Source organism: Argiope bruennichi, chromosome 9, assembly GCF_947563725.1.
Source record: "Argiope bruennichi chromosome 9, qqArgBrue1.1, whole genome shotgun sequence".
Taxonomy (NCBI): domain Eukaryota; kingdom Metazoa; phylum Arthropoda; class Arachnida; order Araneae; family Araneidae; genus Argiope; species Argiope bruennichi.
The window spans coordinates 129,129,329-129,154,593 of NC_079159.1; the positions used below are offsets into that span (position 1 = coordinate 129,129,329).

Genomic DNA, 25,265 nt, shown 5'->3' on the forward strand with positions numbered 1-25,265 from the left:
TAACAAAATGCATTTTAGGTTAGTTTTGAGTGATATACTAAAATATTAAGCGTTAGTTAAACATTTCCTGCTGTTTATTTTACGTTTTATTGTACATAAAACGATTTTTCAAAGTTGGAATGACTGTTTTCCTTTTTGCTATACCCGTTTTTAGCTTTTTTCGGATTATCCGCGATTTTTGTTATCCGCGGCTGCCGCGCCACCCAATTCCGCGGATAATCGGGAGTGTACTGTACTATACATAACATGGGGAAAGAGATTTTAAATCAAGATTTTAATTTCTGTACTATACATAACGAACTAAATCACTACACTTTATTTTATTAAAAATGTTGCAACATTGAATGTCATCAATTTTTTAAAAATCTTAATAATTAATAATCAAAAACATTTCTATTCATAATTATTATATAATCATAAAGTTTCTGTCTGTATAGTTAGTTTTAAACATTTTGGTTTCTAAACTTTGAGAAAGAGAGAATGGAAACCGAATAAAAGATACTGAAATAATTTTTTTGAATTTAGGGTAGTAGTCAGCAATTTTTGGCTGAAGTAGTTCATGCTGTTGCTTCAAAACTTATGAATTTTATTTCAAGTTATAGTGCTGGGTAAGTAGTTTCTTTCATGTTCGACTGTTTTATAAAATTTTAGAAATTATTTGCAATAAAAAGTAATTGAAACTACCAAAATTATGAATGAATGTTTATAAAAATAAAATTTAACTTATAAAAATGATTTAATGGATAGTCTTACATTTGTTTTTGTACATATGGATTTTGTATAATTATACAGAATATGTATAATTATATTAAGTTTCAAAGTCTTTAAAACTATTTGTAAGGGTTTTAAGCTTAAGGTAATTTTGTATTATCTTGATTAAGATTTTTTTGAAGTTAAAAAATATCATGACAAAAGAATTTTTAATATGAAACAAAATTGTCTTAATTGTGTAATATTAGTTTTAATTATTCTACTTCTATATAAAGGAAATTTCATATAATAGTATATAATAGTCTAAATCTGAATAATTCTGATTCCATATTTTTATTTACATTAAGTTTTATTTCTTTGTTTCTCAAAATCATCAAATATCATATTAAACACTTCCATAGCTGTAGTATAGATATAGATATATATCCCTTTAATATTTTATTTTTATGAAAATTTAGCTCGACGTGCTGCTCCTCTCTCTCTCTCTCTCTCTCTCTCTCTCTCTATCTATCTAAGTATATATATAATATAAAGAGTGTGTATATGTATTTTTCATCCAAGTCTTGAAATTATATATATATATATATATATGCTCCTCAAAACAAGAGAAGAGTTAGTGTCTACTTTTCTGAGTGCACAAGTTAATTAACATGTCAATTAAATAGAAATAAATAAATAAAGGTTATTTATTTATTTTTAAAATAATTGTGAAAATATTTTTGCATCATAGAATGAAAAAAAAAAATCATTGCATTTGTAACCAATTTTACTCTTGTGTAGTTTTCTTTTCGATTTTAAAAATTTTGAAAAAAAAAAAAAAAAATTGTTACCATGAAAATTAAACTTATTTTATTGTTTTTTCAGAAAAATATAAAATGATATTTTAATCATATTAATTTTTTTTTTATTGTGTAAACAGTAACTAACAGAGTTAGCTTTTAATCTCAAGGTAAATTACCTCTGACCACAGTTTGATTCTATGCATTTCTTAAAAAATGTCTGAATTTAAACTCTTCAGTGAACTGATTTTTATTTTATTTAATATATTTTGCATGTTAAATTATAGGCTTGTGTACTGAGTATTGCAATTTAGCAATGGAAGCATTTTGTTTGCAGAAACATGTTTATAGATGCATTAAGATTCAGAGGCAGCGGCAGAGACTTGACGATGTGGGGGGGGGCAAAACAAATTCGAAAGGAGGGCAGTCATAATTTCTCTAATTTTGCTTCAAAATAACTCATAATAATTAGTTTTACAATTAATTAACAGAAATTAAGTATTTTTTAGCTTCCTTTTATTCAGATGTGACACTTTCTTCCATTGTTAAAAATTTAAGAAGATATTTGTAAAAAAAATGTCATCAGTTTTTTTTTATTGGCCAATTAAATATTGTCAATATTTGAGTTTTTTTTTATAAGACTCTTGAGATTTCCTTGTACTAAGATCTAATTTTCGAAAAAATATATTTTATTCTGGATTGCAATATATATAGATAGAAACACAGAGTGCGTCAAAATGACATATGTTAACTGGAAAAATGCATGTTCTCATAATTCAAGCTATATAAAATGAATGTAGAAATTATATTCAAAAAGTTTTATGAAAGAATTTTTTTAGAAATCCAGCATGATAAATAAAGTATAATAACTTTTAGTATAGCTAAAAATCTACTATAACACATATATTTATTTTTTGTCGTCATTTGCAGTCAGTAATGTTTCTTTATTATAATAATTGAAGCCAGTAAATTAGATTGCAATAAAAGTATATTTTACTGTTAAATAAAATTAATTTACTGTATACAAATGACTTATTCCAATGATTTATAATGAATTCATATAATCTGGCTACAGAAAAATTTCTTAGCATACATAATGCTCAAGAGTGACGAGAGAAAGAATGTTTTATTAAATTTATTTTAACCATTAACTAGATTTTAGTCAGAGAATTCTTACTGTGAAGTAAATAAAATAAATTTACCAGTTCATTACCAAGGAAGTAACAACTATATGAATAAATGATGATTAATTTTAGAACTATTATTCCTTGAATTCTGAATTAGGGAAAACAACTCTATCACCCTATTCATGTAAAATATAAAAGTATGTTTCCCTAATATTTCCACTTGAAAATAATCAAAATACTCGATGAAAATAATTTTTTTCATAACTTATGATAGCTGAAAGACAAAAGATAATCGACAAAAATGCAACGTATTACTCACTTGACACTTTTTCGATTATTCTGCCAAAATAATGTAAATTATAAGCTGAACGAACAACATTTGTATATGATGTCTGAAAATTTGTGGACTTCCATCGTATTCAGTTCATAGTAGGCCATCCAGAAATTGTCAGCAGAATGAAATATTCACCTTGTCAGATATGTTGCCAAAAGTAATGCATATTAGAAGCATCCATGAGTGACATTTCAATCAAACGCCTGAAAATCTGCAGATTTAACTTCTACATCTATCGAATGGCGTTCATTGTCAGCCGATCGAAAATTGTCTGCAAAATGTAGGATTTTATAGAAATGCCACTCTATCGATTATTTTGCCAAACATAATCAAACTTCTTTAACCGTTACTTGGATATTTCAACTGTTTACAACATATTAATTTTAAGATGGTGTTTAAATTATCATATTCGAGAATGTGCAGCTTTTCCACAATCATTCTGAAGTGGTGGAAAGTTTTGTCGACAAAATTTTCAATCTCACGCCGACGGGGGGGGGGGTCAAGCAGTTGTCGAAAAGGGCTAATGCCACCTCTGTTGAGTTTTCCTAACATTATTTAAGACATGAGAGAGCAAATCATATCCCCACTTACATACTCTGTCTTATTACACTCTAAGTCACAAGTTAAAAGGATATAATTGGCAACTATGTATTCAGAACGAGATTTTATTTTAATTTTGATATATGCATAGTAATAGCAGCTTGCAGAATAGGAATACTTATAATTACTTATTAAAACAGTTAGGAAATAAAAATTAAATTCTAACAGAAATGTTTTTTTTTTTACATCTACTTTAGATTGATACTTTTTTTTAAAAACATTTTTTTTAATTGGAATTTTTTTTTTGCTTTGTAGATTTTATTATTAATTACCGACTTTCAACTTCATTTTAATTTAGGATTATAATTAAGGTTTCTTTCTTTGTTAGAAACTTTTTATTTTCCCAAAAAAAAAAAAAAAAATGGCAGAATAATTTTTTTAAAAAAAAGGAACTTGTTTGATATTGTTTTTGAAAATATATCTAGTGTGTATTATTATGCAGTTATTTTGCAGCTTTCTTCACTTATAAATTATTGCTGTTAGATTTGGCTTTTGGAGACATTTAACTCAAAATATTTACTATTAAAATGCTTTATTTCAAAAGCAGACATAAAAAAAGATGATTTGCTTTTGTATAAATTTCAATTTCCATTAAATAATTTTTTTCTATCGTATCCGAGTTTATATATTTTAAATATAAGTTCACCACTGCACTGGGAGAAGTGAGAAAATTGAGAAAATACAGGGTATTTAAAAATTATTTATAAAACAAACAAAAAAAATTAGGGAGATTTGAAATTTTTCCTTAAAAACTGGGAAAGTATGGAAAATTTTAGTTTTTTACTACTTAACATTTGTAAAAATAAAAAATTGTTACTATAGTTTTAAAAACAAAACTTCACCATTTGTGATTGTTGAATAGCAGAAGCTCTTCAGTTTTCTACTCACTCTACTTTCCTTCTGTATAGATCAGTGCTGATTTCCAAAACTGAGAAAAAATACTGATACAGGATTGGTGACTACAAGGTATTTGAATATTAGTGGAACTATTGAAACTGAAAGAAGATACTTTTTCCTAGAGTATTTTATATTTATAAAGAATACTATATATATATATATATATATATATATATATATATATATACACACATATAGGAATGCATGTCCAAAACTTTGCTGTTTTGAAATCTGCATGTTGTTTAAGTCCATGTTTATTGAAAAACCATGTAGTATTGTGTGAAAAGCAACTGTTTGATTTTTCTTCAACTGCTTTATTTCAAATTACAAATTTCCATTGCATATTCAGAATGTGAAAAGTTCCAATTTGAAATTTTCTATTCTAATGTTTTGAGATCCAAAGTCTTTTCTAATTTTGGAGAAATCATAAAAATAATTTTTGTGTTGTTACATAATATTGCAGCTGTGGAAGGTGGATTTGGTATCAACAAGCATATACTTGTTGAAAACCTGAAGGAAGGTTCATTAATTGGTTCTAATACTGTATGATGACATAAACATTTATGAAGGTGTCTTAAATGTTCCTATCTCAAGATTTGCTCCAGTATTCAAAATTGCATGTGACGCATAATGCATGTGCATGTGAGGTATTATGAAACTTTAGAAAAGCAGTAAAAAGTTGTAAGACAAAAATCCAACAAATACAAAATAGTTTTGTAAATTAAATTGTCAGAAAAGAAAGAGAATAAAAAGATGACACTAATAACTGAGAAATCTGTGAATATTCACAAATTTATACTCATATACGTTATGAAATAAATAGAGGGGAAAAAAATGCTTTGCTGTTTTTTTTTCTTCTTCTTGTTAAGTAATCATTAAATAGTTTGTATCAAGGTTGCAAAAATGTTATTTTGTGTTTCATTTTACCCAAGACCTTAATTTTGGGTGACTTTAAATTAGAAAGTATGAGATAAATGATCAATATTTTTTTCTCTTGTCATGGGAATTTTATCTTATTTAATTCTTGTCTATAAATAAAAAGTTTTTTTTTCTGTATGTGAATATAAATATTCATTTAATATTCTATAATTTTGGTTAATTTTGAATTATTACTTACTTTCCTTTGCTTTTTCACTGCTATAAATTAGAAGGGTGTTATTCTATTAAAATTAGTTCATGAAAACTGTTTGTGCATTTCCTCTTATACTGCATGCACATACAGGAATAAATGATTTTTTCTAGATTTGACTGTTAACCCTAAAATAATTTCATGTTAATATCAGTCATTTTCATAAAGTAAGGAAAATCTGTATTCTTAATGAATAAACTGATCATCAAAGGTGGATAGTCCTTTAACAAAAATAAATTTATATTATGTTTTTATTTAACTTATCAGTTATTTCCAATCTTCTACAACATTTGTTAAAAACTTTTAAAACAATGATATTAAAAAAACTAAATGATACTGCATATTTGCAATTTTGCTCATTGTTATAATGCAGATTAGAGCTTCTTACAACTCAAAGGTGAATAAGAATAACTCAGTTATTTGTTGAATTTAGCCATATAATTTTAAATTAAGATGCTTTTTTCCCTTTATTTGCTTACTAATATTGATCAATGTAGCAAAGGAATTGTATGTGAAAATTTTCTTCTCTAAAATTTTGCTCAAAGAAAATTGTTTAAGAAAGAAAAGAAATAGAGCCAAAAAAATGTCTAAAATTTACTTTATATTATTTGGCTATTGCAGGATTAGAAATTTGAAATTAAAAAAAAATGTTTTATATGATTCTGAATTATAAGTATGCTTCCTTTTTTCAAGACGAATTAATTAATTAATTTGGTGTTATTATTTTATTTCCAGTGGAATTGTTGGTGGATTGATGGGATTCAATCAACCTAAAGTTCAAAAACCAGTTCCTAAAATTGAGCCTGCTACAGTTTTGCCTTTGAGGTATTATTTAATTGTTGAATTATTTAATTAAGAATTTGCTAATATGATCTTGGCTGAAAATGTATTTAAACTTTATTTTGAAGATTTGGGCTGTATGATAAAAGGAGGCAAGGCACTTCAATATATTTGTCACCCAACAAATGTTTGGCTGCTGTTACAGATGCTTTTGGTAGAGTTATCTTGTTTGATGTTTTTAAGGGAACTGCTGTTCGTATGTGGAAAGGTGAATATTTTGTCTGCATATTGTAAATTAAAAATGAATGTGAAATTCTACTTTGCACATTAGAGATATCAAAAGAGCTTATAAGTTTAATGATACTTGTGTCTCATTTTTGACACAATTTTTAAGTATTAATTATTAAAAATTAATTTGAACTAATACTCTTATCATTTATCAGAATCATTTCTTGTATTAAAAAGGATATCGAGATGCTCAGTGTGGCTGGGTAGAGGTTGAGGATGATGTAATGAAAGATAAAAGTGACCCTGCAAAGAAAATCAGAAGGGTATTCTTTCTTGTAATTTATGCACCTCGACGAGGAATATTAGAGGTCAGTAGCCTTCACTTTTTAAAAATTTTGATTTTTTTCATTTGTTTTGTTTTATTTTCTTGTTAATTTTACTAAGAAAGTGTTAGCATGAGAACTATAATCATTTATAAAAATTAAGCAAAAAATAAGACTTTACACACGTATGCTTTAATTTTTGACTTTTTAAACTTCTGTCATTATTTGATAAAAATTCCTTTGTTTGTGAATTTTAAGGCAAACCTTACTGAAAATATCAATATTTCATTAAAAGAAATGCTCACATTTGTCCTCATTTGAATATTATCAAGTAATCAAGTTGTATAACTGTTATTAAAATAAATTATGCAAAAATCAAAAAGCATTTTTTATTATTAATATTTGTCTGATTTTAAAATTTTTTTTGGTATTCTAATCGACCAGGTTTGGTGTTCCCAACAAGGGCCTAGAGTTGCAGCTTTTAATGTAGGAAAATCAGGAAGGTGAGATAGTTTTACTTCGTTTATTATTTAAATAAACTGCTTTTACTTTGTAAATTCTCAACCGAAAAATATGGTAAATTCTTTTTTCAGATAAATGAAACTCTACTGCTAAAATTAATACTGAACTTTCTTAATTTTTAACTGTACATTTTTGCAAACATTGATTCTGATTGAAGATGCAAAAGTGATACCTGTTCTTTATATTATTTTATAAATTCATAGTTTTACATTTTTAAAGAAACAAAGAAAAAAATATGGGCTGCTTGTTTAAATATATGGTTTTTGTGGCTTTTACCAAAATTTTCTGTAAAAAAGAAACGGTTGTGGTGATATATATATATATATATATATATATATATATATATATTATATGTTTTAACGAATTGTATATGACTTCTCATAGTTAGACAATAGTTTAAAGAAAGGGCTAAGTATTTTCAAGATTTAAATAAATAATTGAGAAATTACTGAAATGATGAGAACAGTCAATATGATAACAAAAACAAAATTATGTGCAATTATTAAGATATCCTACCAAAGAATTATCTATGAGACAGATGCAGATTGAAATAGCATAGAATTACATCTTTAGTATTACAACTACACATTGTGAAACTACACATGTGTGTGTGCATTTTCGAAAATATAATAGTTTTTTTTCCTTTCAATTTTATACACTGTATACAAGAGTCACTGGTATACAAAATTTCAAATGATACACTCATTTACATTTCTGTAAAAACATTGTTGAATTTCAATTTTCTTTTCTAATATGATATATGAAACAAAATTGCGTTTCTTGCTGCATAAAGTAACATTATCAATAAAAATAAAATAATATGCTAAAAAATCATTTATTCGTATAAATGGAAATATTTGAGTAATTAATTGCATGGTTTTTAATTAATTAACTAACTAATTAATTGAAAATAGAAAAACTAAGTAGATTTTTTTGTTTAAATGTGTTAATTTTTTAAAAATTTTCAAATAAAAAATATTTTTGAGTTCTTTTTGTTTATCAATAGCAATGAATTTGATAGAAATACTTGCTGTTTTAATGCTTTCACTATCTATTTTGAATAAGGATACATAATTTCCAAAACATTGATTTTGAAACTTACATGACTTAATAAGTTTTGGAAAATTATTTGTTAAAAAAAAGTTGAATGATTAAATCAGTATCTAGAATTATGTTGTTACAAATCTGCAATGTTGCTTCCCAGTATGGTAAGTTCAATCACTGGAAAGACAGTTTTAAGACCAACTCTGTTGGATGCTGATCGGATACTGAATCAGTGATCTATGGGCTTGGTGACAAAAGAGATAATACTAGAAATTTCCAGAATTTTAGCGATAAAGCCAATAGGAACCGAGATATGACTGATTGTTCCAGAAACTTCTCAAGCATGCAGTCAATCATGAACGAGTCGTGTATAGAGTCGTCGAGAGGATAGTGAAGCAACGACGGGTAGTTGGATCAGTCCAGCGAAGAGCAAGCGTTGCGTGGAGCTCAAGCGATTGCTGAATTGAGCTGTGTGCCGAGACCTGGTGTTTATTGTGGAAGCAGCATCGAGTCGTGTGGAGTAGCCAGTCGTGTAGTAATGAGTCGGAAATTAGATACAGCTAAAGCGAGGTGACAGTGGAGAATTGCAGACGTTTAGAGAGACCGTAGATTGAAGCTACATAGATTCCCTCCTCCTTCTGAATTCTGTCTGCTGCTTTGTGTGCTGTGATTGTTATTACTACCGATTACTACTTGTGGATACTGTTTGTTTCAGTGTACTGCTTGTCTTCGTTTCGGCTGTGCATTTGTCATCCTTATATTCGTGTCTTTGTGTTTAATAAATGTCGTCGTTTTCTAATGAGGCTGTCGTTGTTTTCGATCAACAAATCTCAAAAGAACCCTGGAATTTCCGTAACAATATAATTAATAATCTATACATAATATAAAATTAAGTCTCATGAAAGCGTCTGCATGTTTAAAAGAGAAAAACTCGAGACATACTAAATTGATATTGGAGATATTTATACTATTTTGAAGGACATTTATTGGGAAGATTTTAGTATATTGAAGTCATATCAAAATAAAAAAAGTTTTGTAATTTTGATTTTAATTATTTTTCTACTACGATTCGCGTATCTGTGCTTGCATCTGTGCATGTGCGAAAACCTCAAACTGCACATACATAGCCGGCCTTCTCTATGAAGGGGCCCAGGTGCAAGAAGTCATTTGGGGCCCTAATTCTTTGTGAAGTAAAAAAAAAAATTAAAAAAAATACAAACACATATTATTAATATATGAACATAATATTAATGATTTTATTTTTGCTAATACATCAATTACTTCAGAAAAATTAAAATTTTTTGCAATTTTTTTTTCGATGCTTAATATAACAAATGCATTTAAGCGTTCTGAACACATGTTTGACCGAAGATAATTCTTTATTAATTTTAATTTGCTGAAAGAGCGCTCAGCACTTGCTACAGTAACTGGCAATATAAAGAAAAGTTTTTACACAGTTAATACATTTAGAAATAACACATTATAATTATTATTTATTAGATATTGCACTGTCTTGTGCATTATTTACATCTCTTTCATTCAAAATCAAATTTCCTGGATTAGGTTTTCATCCACATCTTTGTTATAAAATTTTACAAAGTTTTTGGAACATATCTCTAATTTATGTTTTTCTAAAATTTTTATTTCAGTGACTAATTTGAAATCCGAAATAATACTTGGTATACTTTTAAATCTATATTCTAATTGTACAATAACAGTATCAATTACAGTGTTTAAAAAATGAAGCCTAAATTCCTCTACCGGGTTTTTTATAACTTTGTCTTCTGCTAATTCGAAATATAATCTTTTCCTTTTTTGAATTCGTTTTACAGAAAAATGTTCTGAAATGTTCAAATTATGTGCTAACACGTTTGCTTCATCTAAATATGTGTTAAATTTTGTTCTTAAATTTTAGATTTCAATTTTAATTTTATTGACTATATTGAAAGCCGAGTCAAGAACAATTGTTTTTGTTTGAAATATTTTATTGATAGTGTTAATTTTGGACAATATTGCAAAAATGAGTGTCACATAATTGTTTAAGAGTAATGTTTAAATGCTTTTCTAGAATTTCCCATCTTTTAGTAAATGCAGAAAATAAGCAATATAAGCGTTGCAATATCTCCAAATTTTTTTTTTTACTATATATACTGCTGGAAGCGGCATCACAAATTAATAAATTAAAGAAGTGTGATAGGCAAAGGCACATAAATTGCATACGGGTTTAGAGAAAGTATTCTAGACTACACTTTTATATTTCCCTTTCATGTTGCTACCGTTGTCGTATGCTTGCCCTTTACATTTCATAATATCTAAATCAAGTTCACTTAATCTTTCCAATAGAGTTTTTGCTAGTCCTTCACCAGTCAGACCAGTTACTTCAATAAACCCTATAAATGATTCATATATAGTTAATCTTTTCTCTTCAAAATTTACATATCTAATAATGATTGAAGTTTGTTCCTTATGGGAAATATCAGGAGTACAATCCATTTGGATGCTATAGTGCATGGCTACTTTTATATCGTTCTTAATTTTGTTAAGGACTAACACAGAAATAATTTGTTCTTGTGACCTATGCGCTAAATGATGCACAATTTTATTTTCAGAATTTATAATTTTGTTTATACCATCCATTAGCACAGGATCGTATTTACTTAATAATTCGATTAAACGTTAAAAAAAATTCCGTTATTAGGCTTACCTATTATTTTGTGTGTTCCTCGAAGTGGAAGATTATTACACGTTAAAAATAGAATCACATCTTGAATTCTTTGAAATAGTCATTTGAGTCGTGCCGTTTCCTTACTTATATTAACTTGATTTGTTTTATCAATAGTCGAACATAAATTTAGTCGTTTTAATAATTTTTTCCAAGCAATAAACTAATTAATATGACAACAAGAGCGTTCATGGTCTTGGATTACATTTGACAGCTTTCTCCAGTTATTATAACCACCTATAAAGCGTGTAGTTTGGTTCATTTCTTCTTTTTTTTTGGAAAACAGTATGCAACAAAAACAAAATACGGAATCTTGCGTCTTTAAATAAATTAACCAGCTGCGAAGTTGAGTTTCACTATTTGGCATTTTTTTTAAAGTAGTGTTTAGTAGAAAATGATCTACCTTCAGCATTTTTAGCAAAAACTCCTTTGTGTTGCATAGGTCCGATTTTAACACAAAACATTCTAAATTTATCAGTTATAATACTTGGCCATAAACCAGGATTATTTATACTCTCTTGATCATATTTGTTTTTGTCATTTTCGTCATTATTTTCTGATTCGGTCCAATTTGTATAAACACACGATTCTTCAACAAATGTCACCGTTTCAACATTTTTATTGCTGGACTGTGTATTTTGCGCGGAATTTTCTTCCCCAGTTGAAGTTTGAATTGCAATTTCTTTACCATAATTACTTTGTAAATAAGAAAGCAGATCTACTTGTGATTTCTTGAAGTTTAGCTTTTCGTCTTTTATATTATCTGATAATTTCCTTTTTTGACAGCCATAGGGATATTTCCTTGGCAAGAAAAAAGTTATATCTAACAGTATTAAGCAGTTTATAGATTGAATGATCCAATTATTATATGCTATACTACAATCTATTACCTAATAGGTGAGGTAAGTGATTATAAATCTACTTACGTAATATTAACAATATTTTGCATCAAGACTATATAATATGTACTTTGAACTTCGTATATATCCAAATCCGCCGACTGCTAAATTTAAACTTCTTCCTTAATTCTTTTCATTCCTGCCTTGGCCGGCGAAGCAGTAATGCAATGTGCATTGCTAGGAATTGATCGTTTCATTTATCTTCGTTTTACTTTTTGTTTGGACAACTTAATATAAACAAACATACACAGATGCAGGCATAAAAAATATTACATTAGATGTAGAAAAAAAAAAGCTGATAATTTACAAGTCCATTTGAACCCAGCTTCAGCGCCCAGAACTCGCGCCGCTCTATCTTAACATGTCCGAAGGGGATTTCTTTATTCATAAATCAACTCCCCCCTTTTTTTATAGGTGTCACCGGGATCATTGCCCAATAACGGCATCAGCCGACGCTCAGCCAACCACGTGGAATCAAACTTCTATACTTTCAGTACGTGTAAAAGCTATTATTGTTCAGAACATTATTTTAATTCTTAATCACGATGCCGCATCTCCCTCAGTCGCGGGGCCCGGGTGCATAGCACTCGCCACACCCCTCAGATGGCCGGCCCTGTGCGCATGTATAAATAGCAAGAGCTGTGGTATGCATATGCGATACATTTCTTTGTTTACATCTGATTTTAAACTGATTCAAAACTCATTATGCTAGAATTGGCTTAAGCAAAGAAAATTTTTCTCATGGACAACTTTATGTGGCACTTTCTAGGGTTACATTCAAACAAAATCTTTTTGTCTTGGCATCAGGAGGAAAAGCACCCAATATAGTTTACAAAAAAATATTATGAAGCAAACTGAATTTTATTTCCATATCAGATTGTACAGAGTTGATAAACAAGTGTGGAACAGTGAGTGCTATGACTTAATTGTTTATTTTAAAATTTTAAAACAGTTTTTCTTTTGTATATTTTTAGTGAATTATTTTATCTAAGAACATATCATATTTTTACCTTTTTAATAGTCTAAATATTTCTGATTGTTTGCTATAAGAAATTATTTTGTAGTTATTTCTCATGATTTCTAAATATATTTTTATGTTTGTTTAATGTTGTGTGACATGCCCATGTCATATCGGGTGGGGGCTAGATTTAAGTTTTAAGTTAATTTTTCCTCTTGGATGTTATGCCATGGGCAACACTGTGTGCGTACTGCTAGTGCTTGATAAATTATTCATTTTTTTTTTTTTAATTCAATGATTTAGAATTTAGCATTATGCAGAATTATATTCAGGGAACATAACATTATTAAAAGATCTTATAAAACTGCTGATTTTTAATAATCCATATATAAACGCCTTAAAGTACTTATTTTTCTAAGGAAGAAAATAAAATTTCACCATATTACAAAACCATGACCAATCTGTTCGATTATATGACTGCATTTTTATTGCAGTGTCTGATCTTTCATCTCTGAAAAAGTCTCATTGAATCCAGAAGTCTGATGAAAAGGTTTTATCTCAATTTAGGGAAATATTGATAATAAGGAGAAAATATATTTCTTCCATTTATTTACATTATTTTTCTTTCATCTTCTTTTGCTTGTTTAGATAGAAAGCAAATCGCTTCTTTTTAGGGAGAATTTTATGCATTCATGTAAAATCATGCAAATTAGTTTGTAACAGTGACTTCAGGAAGTTGTTGTGTGCTTTCCTACCCTGCTTTTTTTTTTCTGTGCATTTTTTAAAATTGTATTTCAACATAATTTATTTTAATATTTTTACTGCTAGAAATTTGTGTGTATAAAAAGTTTTAGAATATTTTAACAATATTGGGAAAACATGTGTTTAATTCACTATGTCTTTTCCTGAATAGTTCAAAATTTTCAAAAATAAAAGTAAAACAAAATGTTCATAGTACTCCAAAGTTATTTGTAGTTCATTACTTATTATTCTTGCTCATGATTCAAAAATAAATTAATGGCAGTAAAATTCTTTTTTACTTTCTTGTATATGAAGTATTAAATGAGAAATAATTATAATTGTTAAAAAAATTTGAGTTAAAAATTTGCCCTATTTCTACAATTCAGACCTCTGAAAAACAAAAATTTGGAATCTGTATCTGTCCATGAATACAGTAATTCACAAACTCTGTGAATTAGGTGAATAAAATTTTGTATGTTATTTTAAAACCAAATTTGCAGATTTCTGTCAAATTTCGAATGAAATTCAATTACATGAAGTTTTTCATCTATCTGTATGAGTGAGAATCAGCGTAACAACTTCAAAATACTAAGAGGTATATTGGCAAAATTTGGCACACAGTGTTTATATCTAAGTATAAATCATTGAATCTAAGTATAGATTTTTTGAATCAAATCTCTTAGTGAATTAATCTTCTATCAGTCAGTGCATTTGCATGTTATGTAAATGTGAAACTCTAAGTTGCAACCAATTAGATAAATGAAATTGGATAATTTTATCACTAAAATTGTATCTCTGTGTCATTTGATCTGTAGCAGATCTTCCAAAATGGATATTTGATTTTCTGTACTATACTGCAAAGCACTAAACTTTCATATGCAGACTATGAAAATAAAAATTTGAGTACTTGTGACTTTCACAGTCTTACACAGTGTCCCTAATTTTTACGCAGGAAGTAGGGTTGATAACACTTTTATTGTCAAGAAAGTTTGGGAGAAACTATTTCTCCTGCTGTCTCGTGTTGCAGAATATATTAAGTACTTCTTTAAATGTATCAGTGTAATAACCTACATTTGCCTTCTTATGCATCTGATATTCTTTAGTAAGACAACGATTGTATTTTTCTAAAGACACTCTCACTTTTTCAGGCAAAAAAATTTCTTCATTAAATAGTTAATGCTAGTTTAATTTTTCTAATAATATGTCATGTTCTGTTATTCATAGAGCACAAATTATTGAAAGCTTTGCATTGCAGAAAAGAAATAATTGATTATGTGTTTTAAGCAAAATTGTCAGTAGCTTGCTTTAAAAATGTTGGAATGCATAATGAAGTATCACCAGTAAATTATGCATCAATAAAAAGTATTGTTTTGCTAGAGAAAACTATTGAGTGTGAAAAAAAAAAGAAGTCATGTATTGCTTTTGCATCAGTAAGATGAAGATGGCAGATGTTTTTCTCATGGAGTACATAAATTTATTTTGCAAAGTATGTAGATGTACAAAGTATGAAGAGGATAGTTATATCACCTTTATTCAGGATTTCAGTCAGGAAATTGAGTCATGAGTTAATGTCAGGAAAGTGAGATTGCTTATGGTATTTTTTAAACGTTTTATTTAAAGACAATAAATTTACAAAACTTTTCTGAGTTTTAGGTGAATACAGTGAAATTTAAATGAAATATTTTGTTTCACAATGTATTGTATATGATCTCATAAAGAAGTCTGGTGGAATCCACTTGGTAAAGATTATTAAAGAATTGTGAATATCAGTCATTTCATATTTTTTAAGACCATATAGATAAAAAAAAATATCTTTCAGTGTCAAAACACTAATTTAATTTCTTTAAGTTTCTATGATAAATGAAATTTCTCTTAGAAAAAAGAAAATCGCTGAAATTGAATATAAAGCTAAAACCCTTCTTCAAAAAGCCATAGTCGTTTCATTATTATTACAATCTAATTAATTGGGAAAAGCCATTAGTAAAAAAATCGAAATTTCTGAAAAGAAACAAAATTTTCCGTACATATTGCATAAATTCAACATGATTTTTATATCTAAGCTTTGTTTATTTATGTTTGTTACCTTTTTATTCTTCTTTAAGGAGTTGAAATGCTAACAAAGTAGCAATATAATAATTTTTCTTAATATTGTAACTGTAGTAAGGAATTAAATAATTTTACAAATGCAATAAAATTTTGATAAAAGGATTTATATAAAACTTGCATAAAAAATTTCAATAATTTAATTTCAAACTTTTTGAAATATATTTAGCAATTATTGGTGGTATTTTATGTTTAAAATAGGATTTTTTGTTAATACCTAACTCAGTTTATTTCAAAACACTTAAATTTACAATAAAATTTTTTATCTTAATGTTGGTTTTTATTTTTCTCTAAAGGAGCTTAAAGAGTGCTAATAAAACTGGTTTTTAAGCTAAAATTTGATTATGGACTTTGATATTTGTATTTTTTTCGCTGTGAATAAATTCTGCTTTAAGAATTCAAAAAATTTTCAACCTTGTTTGAAAGTTTTTTCAGATGCTTATTAATAATTAATTATAAAATTTTAGTGACATTTAAATTTCTAATTTTGCTATTCACATGATACTTTTTGATGCATATTTCAGTTTACCCTCTTCGTTTGCAGATTATTTTGTCCTGGATACACAATAGTTGGTGGAAATTTCTCTACTGCTCTAATGAAGGATCGTTTATGCTCATGTTATTTCCTGGATGTTGACGGCATTCTGAAAAAAATAATTGTGCCTTTTCATTTAATTTTGAGGTATTTATTATAGAACATATTTCTTATGACTTTGGACGCATGTCCTTACTGCTTTTTAAAATGGTTGTTTGTTTTATGAAATGACTTTTTGATATCTTATTTCGATTTCTATATTTTGTTTACTTTTGTAATATATAAATATCTTATGTTAGATCAATGTTGTCACGCCACCTGGAGAACTGGGAAAACACAGGGGATTTAAAATTTGTCTTTAAAAACCGGGGAAATGATGGGAAAATTGAAAATTTTCTTAAAAACAGGGAAAATAAGGAAATTTGAATTTCTTAGTTATTTTCTCTCATCCAAAAATTGCCATTCTCTAGAGATTGGAAGTATGAAAGATCGTAGTCATAGCTCTCGAAAACGAAACAATACCTGTCGCGATTGTGTAATGCGGATACTTGCTCCTTTTCTCTCTTCCTCTTTTTTTCTGTAGAGATCATTCCAGTTTCGATTTGCGAGACAGTTCTTTTTCTATGAGATTCCCAAACTGCAACTAATGAGCATGCGTGAAACTTCTGCAACTGCGTGAAAGAATGGAACACATTTCTCTGGTGGGATTAGAAACATTCATTTTGCGGAAGCAGTGGGGTGGTGTTTAGTCTACCATACTTGAGTTTAGTGAATGATTTGTTTATTATTTGAGAAACTGAGAACGTAATCAGAGCAGGTTAGAAATATTTTTAAATCAATCAGCTGCTCAAAATCCGCATGTGATGTGAATTGGATGGGGGAAAAAATCAATCCTGATTTTGCTGAATGGGTTTGAAAAGTTCCAAAAATCAATTTGTTGTGTACTGCGTGCTTTGTTAGAAGAAAATAAGCCTAAACAATATGGGAAAAAAGGCTCTTACTAGTCATGCCAAAAGAGTGAAACATACATGACTAAGTGCCAGTTTAAAAGTCATTATTGATGCTGGACTTAGTATCTAAAACGAATGACACATCAAATCCGAAAACATCAGATTTAATGTCTGAAAATAAACTGATTTCGAACTTTTTAGCTCAAGAACAATCATTTAAAGCTGAATTTTTATGGGTATTAAAATTTGTTGCGTCACATTCGTTCTTTAATTCATTCAATGATATATTATAAATATTTTCTCTCATGTTCAATGAAAGTGAAATAGCTTTAAAAAAAAGTATATTAAACCATATAGAAATGTTGTATCTTATTTGTTATGGATTAGGTCCATTAGTTTCATGAAACTGATGGCTGAAAAAACTGCTGATGTTGCAAAAATCGATGTCCAAATACTGGAATTGGCAAAAATGAATAAATAAATTTAAAAAATTGTAATAATTTTGATTTGTAATGTTTTTTGGTAAGTGATTATTAAATGATTTGCATTGTTATAGCAAAAATTTTTTGTGTTTTATTTCACTCGAGTTCTTAATTTTATGTGACTTACAATTAAAGAGCCTGAGAGGTAATATATCTCCTGCCTTAGTATATAAATTTTTGTCTTGCTAAATTCTAGATAATAAATAAAGAGAAATTTTTTTTCTACTATATGTGAATATAAACGTACTTTCAAATAATGTTAAATTGTTGCTTCCTTTCCTTGCTTTTTCCACTCCTTAAAATCATATTGCATCATAACTAGCACATGAGTGCTATTCGTGCATTTCCTCATATCTTGAATTTACATAAGGAAAAGCACAGGGGATTTTTCTTTTTCGCATTTGAGTGATAACTTTGTAAATGTAGATAGCTACTTACAATTTTAGAAAATGCACAAAATGTTTCAAGACTTTTGATACATATTTTAGTGGTTATCAAAAGCATGCAGAGAAGGACAAATTATCATACATATACTATGCATGGATATAACTCTAGTATTAAAGTTTTTGAGGTATAAGGCTAAAATAAAATAATAAATGGAGAAGGTTTGATAGTGAAAACTGATGAGTTTTAAGGACTTTGGAATTAATCTCAAAATTGCTAAAATTAACTATTGATAACATTGGCATAGATATCAGCGTAAATTGGCAAAATTATGTTTCCTACAACTGCAATACAGAAATCAACAACATCATCCTTATAGAATCGATGGGACTGTAGTTGTGCAGTTGGATTTTCAGATGACCCCATAGAGGAAAAAATTAAGCTTGATAGATCATACTGATTACTCAGTAAGATCACTCCAAGTGGGAAAAAAAAAAAAAAAAAAGCTCTCCAATGCTGTATACTTTGAATTAACCTATATATTGAAATGTTATTTAATGCTTTCTATCACTTTTAAAAGTTTGAAATGTATAAATTTGTATAATATTACTTAATTAATTGTTTTGAATTTTTTTTTCTCTCAAAACTCAAAACACTTTATTTTTTATAGTGAGAAAAATAGCAAACGAGCTCGTGATATGCATTTACTGCGGGAGCTCAAGATGGCTCTTAAAAACACTACCAAAGGTAAGACAGGATTTATTATTTTTAAGCTTATTTCTGATTCTCAGAACAGATGAGTTTACTAGAAAAATATTAGCAAAGTGTTGGTAGACTTTCTCCTTTATTAATAATTATTCTATTATTTTAAGAGAAAAAGAGGGTAGTGGTCTCTCCAAAACTTTCTTGAATATTCTCCAATAAATGTTATTCCCCTTCTTGTGCATAAAATTTGGACCTTGAGTGATGCTATCTTCTTTAGTAGTGGACAATAGTTAGGAAATATAGGTCTTTGGCACGAATCTATCATTTTTACTGAATCTATTGTGAGAATATGTATTTTTGTCAGCCAGCGACACAAAACTACAGTTATAGTCACTAGGTTACTTACCAAATTTCATTGATTTCATTCTTTGCATTTATGAGGTACTGCATTTATATACATCAAAATTGTAAACTGACAGACCATCATACCTTTGATATATTTGGCTCAAAATTTTAGAGGTACCTATATTTTAGATTTTAAACTCCCTATCTACCTAGATCTTCATATTTTGCAATTATTAATTTCACTTGTACTAAAATAGCCAAACAAATAGATTTTCTCTGATTGGATTTCATTCAATATTCATTGGATTTAGTTCAAATTTAGAAATCTACAAATTTGGTCATAATTCCATATACCAAATTTAAACCATCTCTCTCAAAGCATGTTTGAATTATCCTGCTCAAAGGCAGAGAGTTTGACATAATGATAAAAATGTGTGTTTTCAGATTGTGGGAGGTCTAAAATGTGGAGATTCATCGAATTCTCAAGTGAGAATTTTTTAACAATTATAATATTTTTTTTTAATATTTCGGATTCACGAAAGTAAAAAAGAATTAATTGTTATTGTTAACAAGAATTTCAAAATTCATTCCACCTTATTGAAAATATTAATTTAACTTTGTTAAAATATGCATTGTTAGACAAACAAACAAAAAAGGGATTAGATATTTTGTAACAATTTTTTTTTTGATAATTGGAAAGATTATTGAATATTATTTCTGCATTTGGAAGTTATTTCTATGTCTGAGAGAGCACATTCCTAAGAGTTCTCAATCTGTGTGTTTTAGAGTTATAGATATCTTGTTTAAATTATCTAATTGAAATAAGTAAAAAATAAACAGTAAATAAGGTATGTAATAAGTTATTTTATTATCTAAAATCATCTTATATCTTTTTTTTTCTTTTCCAGGAAAATCATTTGAAATAATAAAAATTTTAAGAGACATGAGAATATCTACCACACGTATACAAGTAGGTATTCTTTTGCTGAAATATGTTACAAGCTTAGTTAAAGTACTTAAAAGAAGAATTTTACATTAATTTAACTTTTGAAAAATTTGTACTTTCAGACTTTATTATTGTGTTTGATATTTCATTTTACATCTACTATATTCAATAAGGTATATTGATGAAAAATTATTGTGGTGATTTTTCATGAATAACAATTTTCAAGCTTGTGAATCATAATTTTGTAAATGATAAATGTATAGAATAATTGAAACTTTTTTTTAAATGTAAAATCAATATCATATCATTTAACTTCACATAGTATGAAAATTTATTATTATTTATTTTTTTATGTAGAAATCACTTGTTTGTGAAACATATTATATTAAGCTTGAATCCAATATGTTTGGGGTTCATTATTTTGGAATTATTTACACTTTAATGTTTGAATATCAAGATTTTATTGCATTTTTTGATTATGAATTAAAAATAGTGATTATTTTTCTACAAATCCTTTTTTTTAGCTGCTAAGGGACACAATCCTGATTATTCGATCCATATTATGTGTTTTCATCAACTGATTTTGAGAATACATTTATCTCACTGCTTTCATAAAAAAATTCACCTTTTAAAAACACTTTTGCATTTTAAAAATTTTTTATAAATGTTTTCCTTTTTATCTAATTTTTATGTGTACAGTTTGTATTTAATTTATGTAAATTCCATTCTGTTTATTTCCTAATGTTTTTTTAAAACAGATGACTTTCAAAAATAATTAAAAAAGGCAGAGTAACAAATATAAATCATCTGAAGAACATTTATCAAATGCTATATTGGATAATATTTTTTTAAAACAGTTATTATTTTGAGGTTTCCTTTTCCCCACCCCCCCTCTAATCAGTATTGCTTCATACTGATTTTATTGCCTATGATATTTCAGTGACTTTAGGGTATTTCCATGGTATTGATTCTGAATCTGGTATTGATTTTGTGACTTTAGATTTTGTGAGAAAGTGGAAATTTAAAATTAAATTAAAGCGGTAGGCCATTTTAATCTTAAAGGGTATTATTTAAATATATTTGAATAAGAAGATAAACTAGTGCTGAAATCACATGAAATCTATATTAAAAATAAGTAGAAAATAAAATTTAAAACAATATTAATGAATGGGATAAAGAAATAAATTTCAATAGTAAAGATCCATAACTATAATATATTAAAATAATAAGAGTATGCTAAAAAATTGATGATGATATTGCATTATGTCTCTGGAATCAAGACGGGACATAGAAAAGCCATTATGTGGTTTCCTTTTGCATGCATTGTAAATTTTATATTGCATGCTCCAATAGTAATTTACTGTTATGTGATACCCTACCTTTTATGATATCTTTGTTCTTTTACTTTGATATTTTGATGGAACCTCTTTCCTTGTTCCTCTTGTTTGGAAATTTATACAGTTGACTATGTAGGAAATTCACCTTTGTGCTAATATTATTGCACAATTAAAAAAGAAATTAACATATTTTATGCCAATTTTTTATAGTTTTCTATTCTTTGGCAACTTGAAAATTTCTTAGTAATCAAAATGAAACAAACCGTCAAAAAAATATCCATAATGAATGCAGAAAATTTTGAATTTTTTAACAACTAATTTGAAGGCCATCAAAATTCCTTGCTTTCATTGTTCAGCCAAGGAAATGATATTCAAAGCTATTAAACTCTTTATTGCGTGTCTTAACAAATTGCTTTATTGGACAGAGTTTTATATGTAGTGATGGAAAAATTTTATTATTTCTATCAATCAGTAATTATCTGTTCGTTTTTCACTTTACTTATAATCAGCATTTCAACTAAAGGTCGTTTCACTTTTTTCTTGTGATATCTATTAGGGATTGCAATACCGGACCAAAATTTCAATACCGGTATTCGGTATTTTTTAAATCTTGATACCGGTTTTAATACCGGTATTAGAAATTTTAGAAAAAGAACGAAAACACAGGTGTTTATTTCTTTTATTTGCCAGTTTTGTTAGAGAGTGTAAATGCCACAAAAAATAATATGTAACGTATAAATTATAACACTATATAAAGAATCACAAAAAAATAAAGGAAAAACTTATTTAACTTATTTATTTAAATCACAAAAAAAGTGTGAATGTCACTATTCAGTCTCTGGTACTATTACAAATTTTTGAAATGTGATCAATTGTAACTGTCATTAAGCCTGAGAAGTAATTTTGTGTAAAAATTATCAGCTGTCGAAAACGTTCTTTCGGTATCTACGCTAGTTGGTGATACTGTTAGCAACGCGCGATATATTTTTTTCAAGTATTTACCTTCTAAATCCCTCATCTTAAAATAAATCAATTTCTCGTCGGATGGTTTTAGATATTGCTGATTTCTGTATTGTATTTTGGTTCGTTGAGTATTTTTTTATTTATCGCTAATTCTAATTTTTGTTCAAAAGACAATTCCTTTTCACTATCGACATTAGTGTCATCATAATCTTTGATACCTGAACCGAATTTTTCTGAATGTGGATAGGTTTGTGGGTAACAAATTTTAAGAAAATTTACTCTAAACTTAATCAGATTTGAATTGATTATTTTCTTTTCTTCTTTTTCATTTTCATTTTTAAAATCATTATAATTATGTAAATACCATAAGACAATTTCTATTTCGGTATGTCTTTCTTTTGTGCGATTTTTCAATGTAATATATAATTCTTCAGATAGTGATGTGTGCTGTTCTTGCATGACTTCTTGCATTAGCTGTTAATAAATTAAAATCTCTCCGACATAATGCCTCGATAGTCAGTTTTATTGGAAGTAGAGCTGATATAGTTCTGGATATTAAGTCGAATTCACTATCTGAAAAATTAATTTACAGGTTTAAGTCGATTATTGCATTTTGGATTGGATTTCTCAATTTCAAAAATCGTTCCATCATTAGGAGTAAACGGTTCCAACATGTTTTAGAATCTAATATTAACATATATTCTGTTTTATTTTCAGTTAGTATATATTTTTGTAATATGGCATTTTTTGTAGGGGAACGTTTAATTATCTTAACAATTTTTCGAACTTTATAAATTATAGGAAGCAATTCTTGATGGGTTAATATTTCATCCTCATTCGCAATATCTTCTTCAACAATTACATTGTCATTATTTTCATTGTGTCAATATCACTCTCACTCTTACTCTCTTCAATGTCGAAATCCGAAGTTTCTATATCCACAGTATTTGGATTCATCTGTTCTTTATTTTTTTGGTATAATACATCTATTACTCCTAATTGAATTCCATGAGCATTGTACGATTGCTGATTTGCATCAATCAACTTTCCAACTTTTTTCATAACTGTTGCTCCATTAGTCGTTATGGATACAATATCTTCTTTCAGGGATAATCCATGTTTTGCTAATTTAGATTTAAGCAATTAATTAAGTCATTAATTAGTTAATTAATTTCGCCCGTTAGGGAGACATAAAAACAAAAACGTATACTATTTTACTATGTTGGCGATCCCTGAACATATAGTGGAGACAATTTTAATAATTTCTAGTAAATACCGAAAAACCGGTATTTAAACTTGTGAATACCGGTATTTCAAAAGTGTACAAATGGCTCAAAATACCGGTATTCGGTATACCGGTATTGCAATCTCTAATCTCTATATGCTGCTTTATCCACAAGCAAATGAAACCAAAGTATATCACATATCTTTAGATCAGTGCTAATAGACCATTGTTTTTTTAATAACAGAGCTTCTCCAAAAAAATTTTGATATATTTTTTTAAGTTTTATCGAATGAGCAGTTTGTAGGGAAACTTTGTAGCAGTTTGCTGAGCATTCAGTTATGTTAAAGGAAGAATATGGACAAACTGTAATTTTAATTAAATGTTTATGCATATTTTTTTATTACTTTTTTTTTAAAAACCTTGAAAAATTGTTTAAAATCAAAGCAATAAGTTCTTTTTATTTACCAAAGGCAAAATCAACTTTTTTTTCAGGCTTTAGATAATATCTTGAATAGTCGTCATTCCACTCCTGAATTAGTAGAAGAAGTTGTTACTGCCCTTTTGAATCACCTACAAAAACAAGGTATTGAAGACATTTTTGTCTTATAGAAGATTAATGTAAACAGATATATTTTGGTTTGAATGAATTGTAAATAAACGTTTTTTTTTTTTTTAGATCAGTTGCAGATGGACAATGATGCAAAATTATTGCAGCAATATTGTGCTAGAACTTTACAACTTTTAAAACTATATAACACAATGAATGATATAAATACTAAATCTGTTGAAGCTTTGCCTGAAACAGTAGAAGAATCTGTTGATATACAGGTATACATCATGCATAGAAAATATTTTATCTTTTTCTTTTCCTTTCTTTCTCTCTTATATATATATATATATGCATGCTTCAGTTGTAGAAAATATCAATAGATTAATGAGTGAAGATATATGAATAGGTAAGACTTAATGCAAAACTGAAGTTTAAAAATCACATTTGGCATTACAGAATTTGCCAGAATTTTTCTAGTTACAATATTTTATCACCTGTAGAAAAGTATATGTACATTAAGATAGTAATGTTGTTTGTAAATAATTTGTCTTAAAATAAGTATATGAATATCATGAAATTTATTTGCAAGATAAGCTGATTTGTCAAAATCATTTTATAAATATAGACATTGTAATTTGAATAATTATTGATTTCTTCTATTTTATTTCATAAATTATTTATTTCACTCTTTAAACATCTATATTTTTTGGGACTAAAAGAAATTACTTTTTCTGAAATTTTCATCATGAGGATTCACCATTCCTAATATATGGATATTATACATATGAAATTGTCATTCTAAACGACTTTCAATGATAGATGGAAAAAATGTTTAACTTTAATTCTTAGAATTAGGCTGTTTTGATTAAATTAAAAAAAATGATTCCATATTTTTGTTTGTAGCGATTCAGTATTTCATTGATTAAAATTTCAATAAGAAATTATA

The 25,265-nt window shown here is 27.6% G+C and overlaps 1 protein-coding gene across 2 annotated transcripts in view; it reads left to right on the forward strand.

Annotated features, from left to right (window-relative positions):
* Window positions 1-25,265, forward strand: part of LOC129983766 (rab3 GTPase-activating protein non-catalytic subunit-like) — an 86,217-nt gene that overhangs the window by 16,228 nt on the left and 44,724 nt on the right. For both annotated transcript variants that reach the window (XM_056093387.1, XM_056093388.1), the window contains exons 10-19: window positions 526-608; window positions 6,313-6,402; window positions 6,486-6,625; window positions 6,823-6,953; window positions 7,353-7,411; window positions 16,442-16,579; window positions 18,919-18,995; window positions 20,207-20,268; window positions 24,262-24,352; window positions 24,446-24,597. In XM_056093387.1, the coding sequence (XP_055949362.1) occupies window positions 526-608; window positions 6,313-6,402; window positions 6,486-6,625; window positions 6,823-6,953; window positions 7,353-7,411; window positions 16,442-16,579; window positions 18,919-18,995; window positions 20,207-20,268; window positions 24,262-24,352; window positions 24,446-24,597 (1,023 nt within the window). The remainder of the gene's footprint in view (window positions 1-525; window positions 609-6,312; window positions 6,403-6,485; window positions 6,626-6,822; window positions 6,954-7,352; window positions 7,412-16,441; window positions 16,580-18,918; window positions 18,996-20,206; window positions 20,269-24,261; window positions 24,353-24,445; window positions 24,598-25,265) is intronic.